The sequence below is a fragment of the Pyrus communis genome, chromosome 1 (genome assembly GCF_041283825.1).
Source record: "Pyrus communis isolate YQ-2024b chromosome 1, ASM4128382v1, whole genome shotgun sequence".
Taxonomy (NCBI): domain Eukaryota; kingdom Viridiplantae; phylum Streptophyta; class Magnoliopsida; order Rosales; family Rosaceae; genus Pyrus; species Pyrus communis.
In genome coordinates, this window is record NC_142565.1 from 9008458 (window position 1) to 9024674 (window position 16217).

Below are 16217 nucleotides of genomic sequence, written 5' to 3' on the forward strand. Positions count from 1 at the left end.
TCAGAAACCCAGGAGGCAGGAAAAAGGTGTAAAGCATATACAATGATGAAGCACCCCAGATACTCATAGGCCTCCCAAAGTCAAATATAGAAAGAGATGCCTCCTTTGCAAAGTTTGTAACGATGGGATCCAGATATTCAGTATGAAACCCTAAAACTCCACCGTGAAATGTGGACCCCAAAATCCTCCAAAAATAAAATAACAATTAAAAATAATGTTAAGAATATCAAATTTTTAAACTAAATTCGCAAATTAAATTTGATTTAAAATTTTAATTTCCTTAGCATAACTTAAAAATAACTAAAGCATCACAAAAATAGGTCATATTCTTCTAATTAATTAAATAAACATGAACTTTTTATATTTTGACAAAACAAAAAAGAAAATTTAAGAAACAATCAGTAAACATAATCTGCCTTGTCACACACAAGTCACAAATTTACATTCTGGGAGGTGGAAGCAATGTAAAAGCATGGGTGCCATTTTTTCTGCTCCCCCATCTTCCAAATATCTCAAAAGAGTGAAAGACCTTACATTTCTCCCTACTCTGTCTACGAACTGAAATGAAAGTTAGCTGCTTTCTGGAGCATCCTCTGACTCACTGAACAAATCAACTGCTGCCATTGATGAAGCTGAATATTTGATGTACTGCTTTTGCAATTTCATCTGCTGATCCTAAATTACAACCTTCTTCTATCTGCATTTATACAAATTCAAATTCCTCAAACCAGTCATAGTACCGTGAAAATTTAGAATAATTGTACCCTTGACTAAGGAATCTAACCGAAAAAAAAAAAAAAAAAATCTTTATCTTGTTATATTATATTACACACCTTCCCAAGAAAGAGGGAAAGAGCAGTGAAAAAAAAGTAGCATATATGCTTAGCCTGCTAGATAGCTAAGGTAGCTTGAGATCCAAGTCAGAATGTTTGACTATGAAAAAAACCAAACAGATAAGACAGAATGGAAAAATATATAGATAAATAAAGAATTAATATATACCTCGAGATTGAAAGAGTAAAGAACAGTGTCTTGTGATGATGTAATGTTGAGGTGCAAAACAGTTAGCCGACGATCTTCCAGTGCAACAATGGCTTTCATCAGCTGTCCAGCTCTCCTTTGGCACTTCACTTTTAAGTTGACATGGGATTGGATCACAGTGACATCTATGTCTGCAGCCTCAGACTTGTTCTGAGCAGTGCCTTCATCGTCGAAGGTGGCGGGGGCGGCGGTGGCGGTGGTGCTTTCTTGATCATGAGACCCAATTCTGCATTGGGAGAGAGTCATGAACATTCCATTGGATGGCATTGCCATGCTGCAGGGAGAAGAGGAGGATGCTGATGAGGAGCTGAAAGAGCTGTTGTTGTCACCATTATTGCTCATCCCTTGAATTTGATCAGCTGCTTTTCTCATTCTCTTTTGGGCTTCAAGGGAATGAAGTAGCTGCTCCAATTCCTTCACGAAATCTATTGCACCCCCAACAATTGATGCTTGGTCACCCTTTCAACAAAAACAAAAAACTTATTTTAACGGACAAAAAAATTCATTACTTCAGGCTAATTAACTTGCGAACAGGCGGTAGCCATTTTGGCACTCTCCTTTTAACCAGCATAATCCAAATTGTATGGTTACAATTTTATTTGCAACCTCCGAAAGAGTGCAGAAGGCTAAAAGAGGAGTGTTAAAATCGCTAGCGTGTGTTCATAAAATTATAAGAAGATATAGATCGAGTGAATATGATTTTACCCTTTGAATGTAGGAGGTGGGCATGAGGGACCTGAGGACATTGAGATGGTCATTCATCTGGCGGCGGCGGTTGCGCTCCACCGCAATGTGGGTCATCCGCTGGCTCTCCACTTCTTCCTTGTTCTTGGTTGGCCTTGTTCTCTTCCGCTTTCTCCTCTCCCTGGTGGCCGGAGTAAATTGGGGTTGCTGGGTTTTCTCAGCACCATTTTGTACCTGAATCCAGGTCGGTGGTGGTGGAGACCCAGCAACTGAGCTGGGTTTTTCTTCCCCTTGGTTGCACTCAGAAATAGAATGGTGGAGATGAGAGTCTTTCCCTTCTGATTTAACAGGTGAATGTTGCAGCTCAACCATTTCATGGGTCACACAGCTCTCAAGCTCCAGAGCTTTCTGAATTGGGGTTTCCATTTCAGGCATGTAATTTTTGTCCAACTCCCATGGTTTTTTGAAGTGTTGGAGTTTCAAAAGTGCTTGAAAGCTTGGCTCCTTCAATGGAAAATAAGGTGTGGTGGTGGTGGTGGAGGAATCAACACTTTGTAGCATCTGGAGAAATGGCATTCTGTCATCCAAGCTTGGCAATGAGAGGTGGTGGTTGTGGGATTCTTCTTCCTCCTCGAATCTCAAGCTTTCTGTGGTGAAATTCAAACTTTGCTCGAACGGAAAATCCAAATGCTCACCAAAGAACTGCTGCAACACCATAACCCAAGAAATATTTATAAAAATTATGTTAATAAAGAAAGAGAAAAAGGAGGAAAAAGGGAAGAGCTTTACTGGGTTTCACACCTACCCTTTTCTAACAAAACAAAAGAATTCAACCTTCAAGTGGGAAATTTGGAATATAAAAGTAGAAGGAGAAAAGAATGTAAAAGAGGAAATTTATAGCTTTTTCCCAGAAAATAACACACATTGCATTGAATGCAAAAGCATTTGTGAGAGGAGTACATGCAGTCCATTTCTTGATGCAAAAAAAGGGACTAATGAAAAATAAAGTGTATGTACAAATTGAGCAAAATAACAACACAAGAACATACACAGGGATTAATGGGTCCTTGAAGAAGCCTCTCCATTACAGGCTGCAGGGAGAGAGAGCAGCAGCAGTTTGTTGGGTGTGCCTTAAATTTTCTTTCTTTCTCTCTCTAGAAATATATTACCGACATTCCATTGATGCTAACAGAACAATTGCAATAAATGTGAGAAGCCCCAATGAGAAGTGGAAGAAATATGAGACCCCATGAATCCAACAACACCATAAATTATATTCCTTTGTTTTCTGATGGGAGTGAAAATATGCTCTTAAAATAGAACAATATTAAATGCTGAGCTGCTTTAGCCTTGAAGAACTAACTCGGTGAGGACACCAGAAAGAACAGATAGAGAGAGTACTTTGGCACAAATGTTTGAATAAATGGGCCTCCTCCTTCCAGTCCTCCTTGTCCTAGAGAGAGAGAGGTTAAAGAGGTGAGGTGAAGAAAATGGAGGGCGAAAAGTAACAAAGGGAGTGAGGTAAGAAATGAGGGGTGGAAATACTCTCAAACTGATTGAGAAGATATGTTGGTGATGCTTAGATATACATGAAACTGAGAGAGTTGGTGAGACTGAGCAGAACACAGAGAGAGAGAGAGAGAGAGAGAGAGAGAGAGCTAGGGTTTGTCTGGTTTACAAGGTCCCAAACATTATTGGCGGTGGCAGTTTTGTCCTGCTGCGAGGACAAGGTTGTGGCGACTAGTCTCTCTCACTCTCTTTCTCGGTGCAAACTGCACAGCAATGGGATGGAGGGGGGAGAGAGAGAGAGAAGTTTTGGAAAGTCCTATGGATTGAGTCGCTTGTTTTATGATGGGTCCTTTTTCATTCCACACATGTCCAGCCAACCCTGCAGCCCAACCCAACCAACCCAGAGTGAATTTATATATCCGCGATGCATCCCTTATTTACTTCTCTACCTTTATGGCTGTATACAGTATACATACCTAGACAAGATGAACAACATACATAATAAGGATTCATCGTCGTGTGGCGTCCTTTGCTAATGAAATAAAGACATATGGATAAAAGTTAACACATGTCTTTACTTCATTAGCACGTGATGCCTCCATAATAGTGAACCTGCATCATATAAGTCATTCTTCCTAGACATAACAACGTGATGTCCCTTTTCACATATTTGTTTTGTGCTGATCACAAACAACAGTTTTAACTGGTCATCCAGACTCAAACCGTTAAGCCCGAAAACTACATGTTAATAATGGTTTGTTTAATGGGTGACTTGTGAACAAAAAAACTTGATTTTGGAATTCTGAAGGTTTAAAATATTGACAACAAAACAAAATACTAATGAAAATGATATTATTTAGGGATCTGGATCCCCTCTTGAGCTAATGGAGAGGATCCTCCTCATCAATCATCATGGGCCGTTAGATTTTTATCCAACGGCTACAAACAGGGGGGTCCCTTTAAAGTTATAATGATTGTAGCCGTTGGATAAAAATCCAACGGTCCACGATGATTGATGAGGAGGATCCTCTCCATTAGCTCAGGAGAAGTTCCAAATCCATTATTTAGTATATAGTGTAATTATTGACACTTCAAAAAGTATCACTATATTTTTGTAAATTTATCACCAGTTGTCCTCTTTTTAGAAAGAAGAGTACGTGATGATATTATTAGATTGCAAATAACAAAATCTAATAAAATGTACAATATATTATATTACTAAGTCACACTTGTAAGCTTTGTTTAAAAAATACAGTTTACAATTCAATATATTTATATAAAAAAAATTAACCAATCCAACTGTTATCAAACCGACCCGATAAGCCCAACACAAAAGAATAAATTTTCGTGTGAATTAGTGTTGTATTAACGAGTCATGTAAAATTTCACCAAATCTATAAAGCCCCAATGAATTGCTGGTTATGGTTACAAATTTTATTGAACTTCCGGTCCAACTGTTATCAAACCGACCCGATAACCAGAGACGGATCTACAGAGGGACCTGGGAGGTCCCAGGACCCCTCGGCGATTCTAAAATGCTGCTAGAAATTTTCCGAAGGACCCCTCGTACTTGAACACGAGATCTGTACTGCAGGCTGCAGCTTGAAGGTTGCAGCTTGCAACGAAGACGAAGACAGCGGGGCCGCGGGGGAGAAGAAGGAAAACAAACAGGCCTTTTAAAAAATTGGTCCAAAACGCAGTGTTTTGGCCAATTTGTTTAATTTGTTTATTTTTTATATTTTATATTTTTTTAAGCCTGAGATAAACGGTGCCGTTTGTCCATGATTCCATACTCTCTTTTTTAAGGCCTAGCCCCACACGGGCCATCTTTCCCAAGAGTCCTTTCCCTATTCCTTTGTTTTGCCCCCCTAATCCCCCCATCTTTCTTATATTCACCCAATTCCAAAACCCTAAATTTCTAATCCCACCCAATCCCATATTATAATTACATTACTCTAATATCATACATCCACTTGTTTCAATTCTCCAAGCCACCACTATTTGGTTCAAAATTCAAGTAAACTTTTTGGTATTCTAATCTAATCTCAATTAAATTATATTATTGGTGGAGATTTTTAGTCTATTATTGATATGATTGTTGATATGTTTTATGTTTGTATACTCATTTTATCATTGAAATTTAGATGGAATTTTTGTTTATTGGTTGATTGGTATATGTTTTGTGTTTTTGGTTAAATGTGTAGTTTAGAAATAAAAAATATGGAAAGATTTTTCAAGCCAAGGCCAATAGCACCATCTACTTGTTCGGATAGTTCAAGCTCAAGACAAAATGAGTGTGACATTGATTTTAATAATCTTGAGAGAGACCCGGGAAAAAAAATTCAAATGAAAGATTATCCTTCTAATATTCAAGATGAGGTCCGAAGAGCATATTTGCAAATGGGACCTTGTAGGCCTACATAGTATGAGTTCCCATTTTGTGCGTTTTGATAATGATTTTTCTCAATTGCGGGGGATTAATGAGCTTGCTAAGAAAATGGTGGAGAAAGGGTTGCATCAAACATTTGCATATGTATATTTGGTTGTTCAGTTGACTTTGGTTTTACCAGTTGCAACTGCTTCAGTGGAGATGACATTTTCCGTTATGAATATCATTAAGAGTCCACTTCGCAACAAAATAGGAGATCAATGGTTGAATGACAGCTTAGTTGTTTACATTGAGAAAAATGTTTTTTCATGTATTGGTAATGAAGCTATCATGGAACATTTTCAGACTATGAAATCTCGTCGTGGACGTTTTAATTAGGATTTTATAGCTTGTAATGTTGTTTTGCACATGATTTTTGAATGAAATGTATTATATTTAACTTTTCGACGTTATTTTTGTCTATAAATTTTTTGACCTTTATTATTGGGACCCTCCGAGTTTAAAATTCTAGATCCGTCACTGCCGATAACCCAACTCAAAATCACAAATCTCTGTGTGAATTGGTGTTGTGCGAACAGATCTTGTACAACTGTTAACAAACCAAATCAATAAGCCAGAGGGATTTTTTAGTGTGATCGGAATGCAGAGTGGTACATCATGTGTCACTATACAAATGATGAGATATGCATATTAAAAAATTAATAACTTAAACTATAAATTTTCCCACCACTTATATAATAACATGAGTGATCCGGTCACAATAAAAAATTTCTCCTATAAGCCCAACCCGAAAGTGCAAATTTCCATGAGAATTGTGGTGTTTACGAGTTATGTACAATTTTCCCAGATCTATAAAATCCTTGTTGAATTGCAACTTTTGGTTGCAATTGAACTTCAAGTTGATCTAGTATTTTGCAAAGGAAAATGATTTTACATTCTCCTTCTGTCCTCGTGCACTTAAACTTCTTTTTAGTGTTTATATCAAACAAATCAAACAAAAATTAAGAGATAAAAACAATAAGATAAGAGTAGAATGAGAAAATGAGAGTGAAAATTGCTACACTAGTAAAAACACTAGCAATTTTGATTGAATATCTCAAATAAATGATTTGTTGATATATGCTTACTAAAAGAACAGATGATTTTCTAAAATTTAATATTAAATACTAACCCCTTTTGGCATGACATGAGCAAATGGAGGTGGATCTGCATCAAGATTTCGTATTTCCATCTCAATCACCGACCGTGAGAGGAGGGTGCTAAGTCCAAAGGGGAGAATGGTTGGTGAATGGGTGTGTTTAGAGGTTTAAATAAGATTGAAAAGAAAAAAAGTTGCTAGTTTTATTATGTTTCGTTTGGCATTGTTTTTTTCCGCCAAAAGATGCTTTCTTTTAAAATTAATCAATAAAATAAAACATTTTGATCCATAGAAATAAATAAATAGAACGTTTTGATTAGTTTGAAAGCAATGTCCTCCTAACAACAGTTTTCACTATGCAACCTCTAGAATACTTATCAAGCTGCTTTAGTAAGAAGTAGAAATCAGTTCGTAATGAACTTTTTCACTTTTTGCAATACCTTATTAGTTGAAAATAACATAGTGTACCCTTCTCTTGTGTTTCTCTCTCATATTATCTCCCAAATATGCATACTCTCTCCGTTGAGAAACAAAACTCACCACCAGTGGCATATCAGATTCTAATATCGGTGGTCCCAATATAAAAGCTCCGCAAAAAATAACATTGAAAAATTAAAAGATAAATTACCAACTTTGGATTCATAATATTTGTACAAGCAACATTACACGACGATATTTCATACTCTAAATATGTGTTATGACAGTTTCATTGTTAATACAAGAAAAAACTAATCAATGATGATTTGGAACTATCCAAAATTGGAGTTGAGCCATCCGTAATAGGATTAGAACTATCCAAAATTGAAGTTAAACTATTTGGAATAGGATTGTTTGATTGATCGATGATGGTTTTTGCATGTCCATACTTCTATTTGTGCACATATCAATTAATCAAAAATAAAAAATAAAAAAAATAAAAAATAAAAACCATATCAATTGATGAAGCTAAAAAAAGTATATGAACTAACCAACACATGACCCAAACAATATAAAAAATCGTAACAAATTAACAATACCTTAATCTACTATGAAATTTGAAATTTCCATCCAAATACTTATCAATTTTAACATCCTGTATGATTAATTTTGACAGGTGGAGGCATGAAGCGGCTGGTGGTGGAATGGGGACTATTTGAGTCGGGTTAGAGAAAAAAGGGAATCGGAATTGGGAATTACCCAATCTAAGAAAGTAAATGCAAAATGTGATTGGGTGGAGATTTCGGATAGAAAGAAAGAGAATACAATCTCTTAATTTTTTTTTCAATTAAAAATGGTCTCACTCACTTGACTTAATAAGAAGACATGCTTTTAATTATTTTGTTTTAAATGGTTTGGCTCAAAACAACGTCGTTTTGGCCTAGTTCTTTAAAAAACAAAATAGTCTTTTCTCCTTCGTTAATTACTTTTAGAACTTGCACCTACCGGTCCGCCGCTACACTCTTCTCCTCCATCACATGCCCAAACTTGGGTGATCCTCAGAGTTCCTCACAACCACTTATTTGGTCCATCCGCCATTGATCACCACCTTCCCTCAAATGTGTCATCTTACAAAATAAATCACAACTTATATTAACTACTTACACTTCTAATTTGTTTGAGGCAGTTTGTGATAAAACCTCATACCAATTAAATTCTACAAGTAATTAAGTTGAGGACGATATCAGTATGACAATAACTATAATTTCCAAATTAAGACGCACTCAGTGCCAATGGTAATCTCTTTATGTCACACAAACATCTTGCAAATTGCAACTTGGTTAACAAAAATACAAAAGTATGGTTAAACCCCCTTCTTCCCTCCATTTAGTGTCACAATTCACAAATGGAACAAAACAAAAACCCCATAATTGCTAATTTTCACATCTTATATAATTTTGTTGTGTTTTTTTTGGCTGGGGCCTTTGCCCACTAGCTTTGGGTATGTTTCACAATTAATATGTCGGGACCAAAATTTTGTCTCTTCGGGAGGTACAGATGGGGACTGAATCCTAGATTTAAAGCATATATTTCCCCTTTAATCCTTCCATTTAATCAAATTTGTAATGTTGTAGCTTTGAGCATTTCCACTAAGAAGCATTGTCACAACACCACATTCTTGGGTGATTTAAAATAGATGGCAGATTTTCAGGTATGGATCTACCTACTAATTGAACCCTCTATATGTTTATATAAAAATAAAGAATTTAATTTTGAAATTTAAAGGAATGTATTCTCTTTATTTTTTTCAACTTTTGTTTTGCCTTGCATATGATTTTTTTTTTTTAGGTATTGTGTTTTGGTTTTGTTAATTTTACATATGTAGTTTACTTTTGTTATCAATTTTGCCAAATTTAACTCAATTTCTATAACTATTGTTGTTCAATATGAAGCTCCATCTCAGACATATCATTGCTTGTAGCTTGTGGTACATAGTGACTGAGGAACCTGTCATGGCTATCAGGCCTAAGGTTTTCTAAATACGTTCCAAACTTTGTCTTCGTATAAACAAACATGGTCAAATTAATCACTGGCTTGCTAGCCATTAGGCCCCATACATCTTCAAGAATCAAATCATTCAGTCACATGCATGCATACTTCTTGTCCAGTTTCTGCAGCATTACCTGACTCCCAAGGCACACAACAGCCCAAATGCCTCTCCCTTCCATTTGCTAAAAAAATCCCAACAAATGAAAATCGATAAGCATATGAAATATGAGGGACTCACACCTGTTCTCTAAGCATGTACTCTGTCCTATAAGGCGATTTTCTTTTATAATATCATTTTTTTTCTTATCCTAGCTAGATTTTCTTTCTATTGGGTAAAGATCACGGATGTGATAGCCAACTTATTTGTACATTAATTCATACAAAGTAACTAATTAATCTAATCAGCTCACTCAGATATTTTCCACTTCGTTTTGGATGGGAGTGTCTATTAAGATCTCTTTTAAGGCTTATGATATACATTAAAATCGTGAGAGATGGTATTAGAGCTAATTCTCTGTACGGTGCTAACGTCAAGTTTGGGAAGCAATATATCACAGGAAATTTGAATATTGATCTATATATATATAGACACACGCGCACACACACGCGCGCACACGCGCACACACACATACACACTAGTATCTTTAGAAAATATTATGCCTGTCCTCATGTGTTATTACATCTTCAAAGACAGGATATTGATGTGTACATATGCATAGAATGACAAATTCATTCCAGCAAATCCCCGATTTAAAAAAAAAAAAAAATCCCAATTCGATTCATAAGATAAAGTCTATCTTATCCAATCCACACTGCCTCTATTCTCCTCACATGTTTCAGCCACACAGCCAGAAGTATGCATGGTCGAACTCCTGAAAAATAGCATAATTCTTTTTTTTTTTTTTTTTTTTTGTCTGTTTCAAGCTTGGCATTCCTGAACAAACAAATATACATATAAAAACACATTAAGAACTAGCAGCAAATATAAAATTATTAACTGAAGGAACAAAAAATTAGCATTATCTCATCAGGATTTCAGAAACTGGTCAAAGAGCCTCCTGAACCCTAATACTTGGAAGTTGGAAATTAACCTTATCCCATCACTTACAACTTACAAGGTCAATCGTCTGATCGGCAGGTTTTGGCCCCTTTCTTTCTTGCAATTAACCATGCATCCCTCCAAAATTCCAAATCAATGCAATGTGGCAGCTGCATGCTTTTCTCTCTCTCTCACACACACACACACACACACACACACACACACACACACACATATATATATATATATATAAACTGCCATTCTACTACTTGCACATAAAAGATATTTCACTGATTTGGATCTACAGTTCAGATGCTTAGTATAGCTAGTAACATAAACATACGTCTGGCAAGAAAACGTTTTTCTTTGATATTACGTATTAATAAAAGATATTACCTTAAAAATCACAACTAATTACTCTTAAACAGTATGAAGGCTTAGCTCAAGGACGAGTAAGCTCACAGGAAAAATTATTCTAGTTCAGGATGACAAAACAAAAACCTGTCACACAAAATGTAGGTACGTACTTGTTGATTAGGTTTAAGACCACCAGGCTAAATGTACACCCAGCGGCCGGCATAGTGTGTCCATCTTCACCGTGCCAGTGACTGTGAGTCTCTTCACTTGCGCATATTCAGTATGCGTTAACCTGTTCAGTGTTCACCAGCTTGTTCTCTACTAACAGAGATACAAACAATTTATTTGGCATCAAGAAAGGGATCAGATTCTAACCTGACCTTCAAGCTCAAGAGAGGGTACACACAGTTGTATGTATAGGGTGGTAAAATGTTTTTACCTTCTTCATGCCACAACCTTTTGGTGCAAAGGAAATTGCTTTCTTAAATGTAGAAAACTATCAATATAATTTTATTATTTTCAATAATATTTCTACTTAAACAGTAATTATTTCATGTGTAAGACATTTTTTTTAGAGAATGTTTAAGACTCCCTTGATACATATTTTAATGTTAAAAACAAAAAAGCAATGTAAGCAAGGGAAGCAATCAAGAAAAAATTGAACCCTTGTTTTCTTCAGATGAGCCCAACTTTCCTCTTACAAAAAAACCTGTTCAAGCCTTTCGTTTTGACGTGGGTCTACATGTGACTATTGGGCCCATTTAGAACCTCCCAATTGCTCATCGAGGCCCATCTGTGTTTATTCTCCATTTAGCCGTTTTTCTTTTCATAAATTTGGGATGAAGGGCTCGACCTTAGATATCTTTCCAATGTCAGAGAGAGATGCTACTAAACTACGAGCTAATTGATATATTAGCCAGTATCAGAGAAAAATATTACTAAACTAAGGGCTACTTGATCTTCCATTTAGGGTTGGACACACAATATGATCATGGAATCCATTTGTAGTCTGTATATTCCAATGCTATGCGAATTGTCACTGACCAACCCAACTGTTGAACACATTCAATATTATCATGCATTATTTACTTACTCAATATATTTGCCAATTGAAAGAGAATCCATTACTCCAATGTAATGCTTGTGACAGTGAAGACTCAAGGAAATGGTCATGAAACGAAACATGCATCTATTGAATATACCACTGGCGGAGCTACTAACAAGGTTGTCGTGGGCTGTAGCATAGGGAGAGTTTTAGTTATTTGAGGTTAAAAATACTAATTATTTTGGCTATTTTATTATTTTTAATTGTTATAGGCCACCAAATAAAAATAAAAAAAAAACAAAGATTACTTTTAGAAAAAATAAGAGTCAATAAATGTTAAATAAAAGTTTACTTGGAATGAGGATCCTTTTGTGAGGATCTAGGTGATCCTTCAATCACATTAGTTCATCTCATATCGTGCGGTCAGGAATCGTTGTAAATTATTTTTATTTAAAATTAAATATAAACAATACTTGACGAAAACTGACTGCACAATGTACAATGAACAGATGTGATTGGAGGATCTCCAGAATCCTCACAAAGAGGATCCGGAGAGAATCCTCATTCGTTACTTTAACCAATGGGAACTTTAACGAAAAGCTCTTCGTACTGTTCACTTTAACAAAAAATCACATTTTTATACTAAAAAATCAATCCTAATACTATTCACTTGACCTTTTATATTGTCATTATCTTTAAAATTTAAAGTTTTCAAACTTTTTTTTATTAGTTTTCCTTTAACCAATACCGAAATTTATTACTTTTAAATTACAAGTTTTATACTTACACGTCTAATAAAGAATAATATATATTATTAACATGATTATTTTATTCAATTCTGAATTCAAATTGACCTAGGTCCTAGGTTTTCTAGGGAGAAGTCATAGTTTTAAGGAAAATTTTATTTGAACTCATTCAACTTCTTTCTACACTCATATTATTTTTAATTAAATAACTAAAATCTTTTTAAACCTAAATTTATTATCTAAGCTTTTCTCCCAAATCTAATTCAATATGTAAAATTATCTTTACATCTATTTAAAAAATAAATTTTCAAATTAAATAGTTTTGTTTTCAAAGATACTCGAAAGTCAAAAAGCAATATGGTCCTTTGTCCCTCCTCCCACTTTGATCTCTTCAACTAATTGGTACCAATTCCAATCCATATCCAAATTCTTCAATTGTTTTCGTGGCAAGTGTTAATATATCTAACAAAGCCTTGAGTTTTAAACATCTGTATATATACTAGTAACTAGTAAGGTTGCTATTATTAACATTGGAAAAAAAAATAGTTGTTTAAAACTAACATTCATCTTCACATGGTTACAGTTTTTATAATTTATGCTCGTATTTTTCTAATCAAAACCTTGAGTTTTGAATATACTTGAATCTTCTGAGGGTTAAAAATATTTGTGAGCATATTCAAGTACTATAGCTATTATTTTGGGCCATAAACCAAATTGTTTTGTATGCAATCTAATTGATGTGGAGATATCCTTTAAACAAAAATTAAAAAACTTAGGGTAAATTACATTTTCATACCTTAAATTTGGGGTCTACTTCAATTCCTTAGAACATCTTTAAAACATTTCACTTTCATACCTTAAGTACTATTTTATTTCAAAATAATATCTCCGTTACATTTTTCATCCATTGATCTGTTAAATGCTGACGTGGTTGCCACATATATGGCACGTGGCTAACAAATGTCTGCCACGTGGCAAATAAAATATATTTTTAATTTTTTTTTTAAAAACCTGAATTTTCTCAAACAAAGAAAAAAAAAAGGGTAAATTACATTTTACCCCCTCAAGTTTGGGCTCGATTTCAATTCCTTACAACATCTTTAAAGCATTTCAATTTCATACATTTACTATCATTTTATTTCAATTTCTTTCATCCGTTAAGTGATGACGTGGCAAATATGAGATCCACATTTGTGTTGACGTGGATGCCAAATTTGTGCCATGTGGCAAAATAAAAATTTATGCATTTAAAAATATTTAATTAAAGAAAAGTTTTTCTTTTTAAAAAATAAAAATAAAAATAAACAAAAACCCCCAGAAACCCATCCCTTCCCCTTCCCTGCAACCCCCATTTCCTCCCCCAACCGATCCATTCCCTTCCTTGCAACCCAAACCCCCCCATCCTACCCCACCCCCACCTCTCCACAACCCCCCCAACCCCCCCCCCCACCCCTTATCATGCGCACCCCTCACCTGGTGCTCCAGAATCGGCGATTTCGCCTCCGTCGCGAACACCTGCACCCCTTGGATAGATTCGGCCGACTCAGATCCAACAATCACCATTGCCATGGCATTCTTGTTCTCATCCAGAGCCTGTACCACGTCGGGGTGACTCAGCCTCGCCGCATCAGCTCAAATGATCTCCAAAAACCCATCTTCCACTGCCTTGGTCACTCCAGTTCACATGCGCGCCTCCAACAGAGCGACGCATACAGTGGGGTCGCTCGTGAGTTCTTCTGTGGGATATGGGTGTGAGTTCTTCTGGGCGTTAGGCGTGGAGAGAGAAGGAGATCTCAAAAACCCCGAAAAGGTTCTCAGACAGCCGCTACATAATCGGCAGATCGAACGCTGTCGTCTTGCCACCGCCGATCTAGCCGATGCCCAGCATGTCCCGGCCTGCTAAGATTTCAGGGTGAATGTGGCAGCAGAGTCGGGGTTAAGATTTATGGATATTTCGATTTGGAGGTCAGGGGCGGAGGGTATGTCTGAAATAGGGTTTTTTTAGGGTTTTGAGGATTTGGGGGCGCAGGGTTTGAAGAAAGGGAAGTCAACGGCATGGCTCGGTTGGGGGAGGTGAACAGAGTGGAGGAGAGGGGTGGGGGGTTGCAGGAAAAAGGATGGATTTCTGCGTTTTTGTTTTTGTTTTTATAAACTTTTCTTTAATTAATTATTGTTTAATGTATATAAAAAATAAAAAAATTTGCCACGTGGCACAAATGTGGCTACCACGTCAGCTCTTAATTAACCAATGGATGGAAAATATAACAGATGTATTATATTGAAATAAAATAGTACTTGAGGTATGAAAGTGAGATGTTTTAAAGATGTTGTAAGGAATTGACATTGACCCCAAACCTGAGGTAGTAAAGTGTAATTTACCTTTTTTTTTTTTTTTTTTTTGAGAAAATTCAGGTTTTAAAAAAAAAAAAAATTTGCCACGTGGCACACATTTGGCAGCCGTATGACATATATGTGGCAGCCACGTCAGCACTTAACGGATCCATGGATGGAAAATGTAACGGATGTATTATTTTGAAATAAAATAGTACTTAAGGTATGAAAGTGAAATGTTTTGAAGATGTTGTAAGAAATTGAAATAGGCCTCAAACCTGATGTATGTAAATGTAATTTACCCAAAAACTTATATTCATAGAAAGGGTTTCATATACATCCCAGAAATTTGGTGTGTGCAACAATTTTTTAATACTTTCACTTCGGCGGTGCAGAAAGTTTAAACTATGAGCAGTTTGAGATTGAGAAAAAAAAATTTGAAAATCAAATACTCGTCTTCTAACTCTAAAAAAAAAAGTTGAAACCAAACGAACAAAACATTACCATAAGTCGAGTCATAACTTAGTTGGAGGATTAATCAAATTTAGGGTCATAACTTAGTCAAGTCATAACTTACTTGTTTTTTTTTCTCTATAAAAGCTTATAGGGTTTTAGCTGGAATAAACATATGATAAATAAAGAGTGATGATAGAGTTGAATAATAGTGTGTGGGCTTATTGATGAATTTAAGTTTTATTGTTAATTTCATATTGTACTTAATGATAATTATGCAATATGATAAAAAAAAATTAGTATTTAAAATTTAAATTGAACGTAGAAAGAAGTTACATGAATTTAAATAAAATTTCCCTAATTTTAATATTTTATTATTTTATCAATTCAAGAACTCACAGGGTTTTAGGTTTTCTAGGAAGTAATTATTAGGTTTTATTATTTTATTCATTTGAGTAAGTACTTATACGTGTTTTAGGAGTTAGCTTTCAAGTTTTGGACCTGGCTTCTCTGCCTTTTCGATTTTTATACACTTCTATCTTTTCTTATTTGTGTGATCCTGATTAAATCATGTTAATATTTATTATTATTATTATTTTTTATCTTATTATTTTTATAAAAAAATTAATATAAAATGTTGATACATTTTAATTGTCATCGTACAAAATAGAAGAGAATGAAAATGTATGGGAACTGAAAGGTTAGAGAAGCCGGATCCTTCATGTTTGGCTTTTAACTATTCAGTTTTCTAAAGGCACAGCTAGAACAGTACGGCTCAATTTTCCAAAAAGCTACGAATTCACGGTCCACAAAGACAGTCTGCAAGTGTGAAAGTCCCACTGACTTATCTCGTCAATTAGTAAGCTTTTTACAACTTTATTTATTCTTAATTAGTTTATTTGTTTATTGTTTGAATTTAAGAGTCTGTGCTTGAAATTTTAATTTTGAATTGAATATATTTTTCTGATAGATCTGGTAGGAATATAATTTATCATATAAAATTGTGTTAATGTTGTCTA

General features: G+C 35.2%; 1 protein-coding gene across 2 annotated transcripts; it reads right to left on the reverse strand.

Annotated features, from left to right (window-relative positions):
- Positions 1-335: 335 nt before the first annotated feature.
- LOC137721428 (transcription factor bHLH57) lies at positions 336-3559 on the reverse strand. Of its 2 annotated transcripts, none has more exons than XM_068460520.2 (4): positions 2775-3559; positions 1747-2430; positions 1003-1500; positions 336-697 (listed from the first exon to the last, which is right to left on the reverse strand). In XM_068460520.2, exons 1-4 carry the CDS (start codon positions 2808-2810, stop codon positions 611-613), a joined length of 1305 nt encoding a protein of 434 aa, XP_068316621.2. In that variant the 5' UTR covers positions 2811-3559; the 3' UTR covers positions 336-610. The 2 variants fall into 2 exon arrangements, with proteins under 2 accessions (XP_068316621.2, XP_068316622.2); XM_068460521.2 differs by having other exon boundaries at positions 1747-2427; positions 2775-3283.
- Positions 3560-16217: the final 12658 nt, after the last annotated feature.

Coding starts and splice junctions, on each gene's coding strand:
- LOC137721428 (XM_068460520.2), bottom strand. CDS start 2,810: ATGGAGAGGCTTCTTCAAGGACCCATTAATCCCTGT. Junction 2,431..2,774: donor AAGGACCCATTAATCCCTGT/GTATGTTCTTGT, acceptor ATGGTGTTGCAG/CAGTTCTTTGGTGAGCATTT. Junction 1,501..1,746: donor CCACCTCCTACATTCAAAGG/GTAAAATCATAT, acceptor TTTTGTTGAAAG/GGTGACCAAGCATCAATTGT.